This window comes from Ceratina calcarata, unplaced genomic scaffold (assembly GCF_001652005.2).
Source record: "Ceratina calcarata isolate Rehan_Ccalc_2016 unplaced genomic scaffold, ASM165200v1 scaffold60, whole genome shotgun sequence".
Classification (NCBI taxonomy): domain Eukaryota; kingdom Metazoa; phylum Arthropoda; class Insecta; order Hymenoptera; family Apidae; genus Ceratina; species Ceratina calcarata.
In genome coordinates this window covers 520,100-526,099 of record NW_017177240.1, presented here as the reverse complement: position 1 = coordinate 526,099, position 6,000 = coordinate 520,100, and the positions used below count along the sequence as shown (strand labels likewise).

Below are 6,000 nucleotides of genomic sequence, written 5' to 3'. Positions count from 1 at the left end.
TTTTTTGTCAAAATTTCGAAAAATACTTTAAATAAAAGTTGTAGGTACTGCTATTACCTACGGGAAATGTAATTACCATAAGAATACATGCAAATTTCAAGTCACTGTAATTTTTCAAAAAACCCATGAATTGATTTAAAATTTTTAATTCAACATGCTAGCATCGTTTCAGTATATAGCCTATACATCCTTAATGAATGAACTGAGAAATATATAGCCTCGTTTCATTTGATAATGTCCATAAATAGAAGCTCTCGATTATATTGAAATTATTATCCCCTTTCAATGAATTTAATCAGAAACAATAGGTGGTCTAATTTCATTTGGTAACGCCGTGAGAAGCTGAAGATACGGAAATACCTTGGGACTAATTAATAATGCATGTATCTATTGTTCGTTATCGGAGATAACTCGAACCAAGAAAATATCACGTAACAATAATAACGATCAATCGGGTACCTAAAGGCAGAGCCGAGCTAGGGTGAGAGCGAGCTAATGGAATTACGAGTGCGATGAGCCAGGGATAATGCGGAACACACTGGGATATGTTTTCTCAAGGGAGAGCAGCCAGAATTTCGGATTTCCGTGTATAGGAAACAGTGGCGTGCAAAATGTATCACGGAACAACTCGCGCGGACGAAATTCGTAGATAAGCCGCGTTTGTTATGGGAACAAAAGTTTGCGAAATACACTGGGAGATATCGTGTAAAATAAATTTCTCGGCTAATCGGTAAACGAGTTCAATGGAGATCTTCCGTTAGGAGGAGATTGATTCTCCAGAATCCGAGGCACGCCGTTGAAGTCGAAGAAGGGGTTGAACGGTGAAGGGAGCAAGAAGCAGGAAACGAGATAGATAATCGCGTCCCGGGAAAGTTACAAGAACCGGAAACTGGAGTTTACTCGATTTGGCAAGTTCGATATTCATTCGGGCGACCCCTTTAATCCGCCCGCCCATTCCCTCTCATTTCCCTTGCCTACGATCCGAGGGTGGAGCAGGTAATGTATGCACCGTCTTCGTTGAATTTCAAACGATCCCGCAAATCGAATGAGGTTCGTCATGAATCTTTTCTTTCGGATAACGTGACACTGACGAAGCTGCTCGAATGATCACCCGTCTCAATTCTCTTCCTTATTAATCTATCTTAGATTACCATTGAATGATTTTCGGATGAAAATGTAATTAGCATCGAAAGAAATGAAGAAAAAAAAACACAGAAATAAGAGATAAAAAGAAAGATCGATTTGAAGACTTAAATCAATTTATCACGCGATTACACGGCGACCATTAACGATAACATCTTGGATGCGAATAATTGCCAGTTGCATTTTCTTGTACACGCGCCTGATTCATTAGTCGACGCCTCCGCGGGAACTATGATTACAGGATAAACCGACAATAGCGGCGTGTCGATACGATTACCGAAGCAACAATTAAGATTCTTAACTAATTATAGTAGACAGGTTGAAGTATTAAAAAAGGAAGCACAAACTGGTGAATCTCTCGTTTCGTTTACTTACATGTCTCGTGTCAGCCGCAAGGAGGGGTGTGTGTGCCTGCAACAATGAGTGCCCAGAAAATTAGATTCAGCCCAACCGCGTACCAAATTCTTGTTTCTAAAACGCTTCATGCTTCGGCAAAGGCACCATTCGTTGCAATCGAGGACGCAAGCTCCCCGAGCGAAAAGCATGCTATCATGCGATAACACGCGCCCTAATGTATCATGCAGGATACGAGAGAGGGATTGTCAATCACAATTTGAAACTTTACCCTTATGCATTGAAAATAGAAATAGAACATCTCATCTGTAGTATTCAAACGAACCAAGTATGTACCGTGTTTCAAGTAATCAGATATACACATACCAAAGTGTTTGATGTGCAGTTCTCTCAAATCAATCAGACTTTTAATTTAATGACATTGGGGAGAACCGAGACGGGAATCGAGTTACGAAAGACCTCGTCGCGACGATGAAACAAAGGAATCCTGATAGTTTGAAAAGTGAGGAAGGCTTTTGTAGCCTCCTGAGAATCGCGTGATCGCGATGCGATTTCGCTCAGCCGGAAAATCCATCTATAGCCTCAGCGGACCAGAAATGTACAAGCGCGAAGAATACTGATTCATTTTACAAATAAAATTATATAACTCTAATGTTGCTATATATAACGTAACTATTAACGTTGTTAAGAATTGATAGATGGATGATCGTATTGACTAGAAAAGGGTGTAAAATTTGCATAGGAGATTTATTGAAATAAACTTGCGATACCATATTCCCCTTTATACGTAGATATTCGATATTTTATAAACGAGATTTTTTTCACGGTATCAATTCATCCATTTCAACGGAATGTCATTGCAAAAACCGTTTTAGTCCAGTTATCGACTCACGCCCAAACAACCGCGATGCAATATATCGCTTCTGTACACTCATTTTTCTGGAAGGTTTAATTAATGTGTCTCCACGGTGTACCGTTGGTCTGTTCATCCGCAGAAAAAGATTAATCACGTTCGTCGCACGTAATATTAATTTGCTGAAATAAACTTGCGCGTCGAGACTACCACCAGTAAGACTATTTTTCGCATTGAAAATTATTTCTACTACTTTCCTTCTTTTCTTCTCCGAACGCAATAGCCTTTGTTACAAAGCGGTTCCTTTTGATTGATGAGCCCGTTACGAATATTTCATACCTTCGCCCGGAAAACAGCGATCGTCGTAAACGAGGAAAAGATATCCGCCGTAGGAAGAGATAAAACAGGGTTATGGGCCTCGTTATCACGGTAAGGAACAGGGGAAGCCACAGTTGCACCTCAACGAGATGATCGAGATGAATCACTGGCTCTTCTCATTTCCATTACTTTCCCCGCGTACCATCCCTATTCTCATCATTTCTAGCCCCTGTTTCTCTCCGAGCCAATTCTAATCGTAATTTATCGAAATTCGATTCGACTCGTGCCACTCGAACCCGAGTGTCTAAAGGAAATATATTATGCTCTCGCGGCATTCAATTTAAACCTTTCTCTCATTAAACCATTCCTATAATCGAATTCAATGAACAAGACGTTTGTTTTATGAACCGTGGTCGCTCAATTTGAATAGAACAAAAATTATTAACACGTTTTACGAAAACAATCGTATCAAGCGCGAATCTTGAATTCATCGATCGAGTCTGGTAGACTTCCTCGCGACCCGGAACTTGATCATAGCGATAAACGAGACCGAAGTAACAATAGGCCAGAGGTAGCAGACAGGTAATTTCCTTCGTATGCCTTACTTTGTACCGTCGAGAACAATGAAAGACGTCTTGCGACTGGGGAGGAAGAGAAAGTCAGCCTATATAGTTCCTATCCAATCCGCCGTTGCACCCTCTCGCTCCGTTTCATCCCTTTCAAGACGAGGAGTCCACTCCTCCGATTCCGTCCGGCGAATAATTTTCAGAAAATAAACCGAGACGAGACCGCCGACGAGCCGAAGTGGCTGATCTTGAGAAGAATCGGAAAGCCCAGACCGGGATCGGGGGTTGTTCATTCAACAAGTACGAAGGGGCGTAGCTACGATAACGCGTTGCCTTACGACGGGAATCCCGACGTTTTTGTTATTCATAGAACCGGCAGACGATATCAGACCACCGCGAACTTTTCGACCGCGCTTAAAAGGGAGAAATTTAAACGAGCCGCGTCTCGCTGAGAAATCGATAGACCGTGGATAGATTGATTCCAGTGCTTTCAGAATGGGAAGGGAAATTTCTTTGCGGCAAACGAAACCACTTCGGAGCTCAATTTCCAAAAGGGATTTGAAAGGAAACGTATTGAGGGGAACGAGTGAACATGTACAACCCCGTCCTTAGGACATACTGAGCAATTTATGATTCAATACGACGTTGTCAAAGTGATTATAGTTACAATTTGTAATCCAATTTATTGAAACTGTTCATGATTTTAGTATGATCTTTCAATTAGACTTTCGTGGTTTCACAAAATTTATTTTAAGACTTATGAACGGGGATGTGTTGTTCGTTTGGAAAACAGACAGCTCGATAATTCAGGGTACTTTATAGCAAAAATCCTCGTCGTTCTTGTTATTCATAGACCTGTCACACGAAATATGAATTGACGCGCTGTAACGCGCGTAAGCGTCTACCTACTTACGCGCGGGAGATATGCAAACCCGCGGATAAAAGTGAATATGGAAAACCTGAAGCTAAGAAATATACCACTCCTTCACGTTCGCTTTGGTTTAACGCCCATGCACAAATTAATCACGTATATAAAAGTTTAATAATACATAGAATAGAGTCCGATGAAGAATAAAACATAGACTAATACCATTTCAAAAACTGAAATTTAAATAAGTATTTCCTTGATGCTTTAAACATTATAATTCACAGTACATTTATAATATTCAACATCTCTCATTACACATACGATTCCTCCATGAATACGTAAAATCCAAAGACTAGTAATACGATATCCGGTAAAAATGCTTCTGAAATGAACACGGGAGAACAACTGTTTTATACATTTTACTAGTAGAATTTTGAAACCTTTCATTTGCTGCCATTGTATTACGTGATATGTATTTTACCAAAAATTTTATGCCAGGTGCGACGAAAAGCGGGATAAATAAGTCGTTTAAAATTTATTTACTAACCTTGCGCTTGGTAAACATATCTTGTAACATAAACGATACAGTTTATTTGCTACTTTGTCTCGCCGCATGCGATTTACACGATGATTCCATTGACAGTTCGAATATCTGTAGTGATTTCTCGTACCATGCCGCATTGGCGAAATTCAATCTTCTGATTTCCCCACGGGAAAAGCGCGGGCTCTAACTCGGAAACGCAGTTGTCCATACGCGTCACGAAAATAAAATAAAAACGTATCTTTTCAACGGTTATTGTAATTTTATACTTTAGTAGGCATTTCCAATTTTTATATCGTATTACGTGCTACATGAATTCGCAAACTGTTATGGATATAAATGGATTTCTCCAGACAGGAGTCATTTGTGAGACTAATTTCGATCAATGAAAAGGGACTCGAGATAATCAGACAATTTTCCTCCTTTTACGAGGAAAAAATTAGTTTCGTATCCGAGCAAGAGAGCCTTCCTTCGATTTGTCTCCATTAGCGTATCTTTCGTTAGGATTCAGAGGAGACGAAGAGAGAACTCTGCCTCGTCATCGTTGTTTGGAAGCGAGTGGGGCGAAGGAAAGAGTTCTCCCCCTCTGAAAACTCATTCGGAGGTAACATCGAACTTTTCCGACCCTTCTGATCGAGAGAGCGAAGAAAAGAAAAATCCGAGGGATGGGGCGAGGGTAGAAAAGACGGTGTGGCCCTGAATGATAATTAATTACCAGGGAACGGTCACCGGAAGCCCTCGATTCGCGACGCGCGGTGGAATATGAAATTCAATTAGCCTCCTACGTGAACCCACTTGCGGGTCGCTCGTCCACGGAATTAGGGAACTCCGCCCCGCCTCACGATTTCTGCAAAAGCAAAACTTTTTGCAATCCCGCCGCGAGGTAGCTGCGCGCAAAATTAGCCCCGGGCTTCCGAGAAATTTCTCTTTGTGCAATTACGTTAATTTTTCTCGTCCAACATTCTTGCGCTCTTCGATAATCGTGATTCATCTCTTACAGGATTTATTCGCCCGTTTCTTTTTTAGAGTAATACTCGATGAAATTGCTCTTGGTATCTCATAATGTACCGACGGGAAATTAGTTTGGTTCCGATCCAAGAATAGCTCTCTTGGAACAGTTTCCCTTTATTTGATATTCTTTCAATGTTATAGAAAAAAAACCGCACCATCAAAGTCATCGGAAATAATTGCTCTACCGATTCCCATGTATGCCTATCATACGACGAATTTCGATTAAAATACATATGCATAAATAATTATCATTTTACACATTCACTTCGTAAAATTATCAGCCTGCATACTAGATAAACGTTATCTCGCATTATGTGCTAAGTAAAGCTAAAGGACCATATGTCTC

General features: G+C 40.5%; 1 protein-coding gene across 22 annotated transcripts in view; it reads right to left on the bottom strand.

The window, feature by feature from the left end:
* The window catches only part of dlg1 (MAGUK family member discs large 1), a 421,217-nt gene that overhangs the window by 81,044 nt on the left and 334,173 nt on the right, over window positions 1-6,000 (bottom strand). For 19 of the 22 annotated variants that reach the window (XM_018032920.2, XM_018032923.2, XM_018032921.2 and 16 more), the window contains one exon: window positions 1,519-1,554. The exons of the other annotated variants lie outside the window; for them this stretch is intronic. In XM_018032920.2, coding sequence (XP_017888409.1) covers window positions 1,519-1,554 — 36 coding nt within the window. The remainder of the gene's footprint in view (window positions 1-1,518; window positions 1,555-6,000) is intronic. 22 annotated transcript variants of the gene reach the window in all.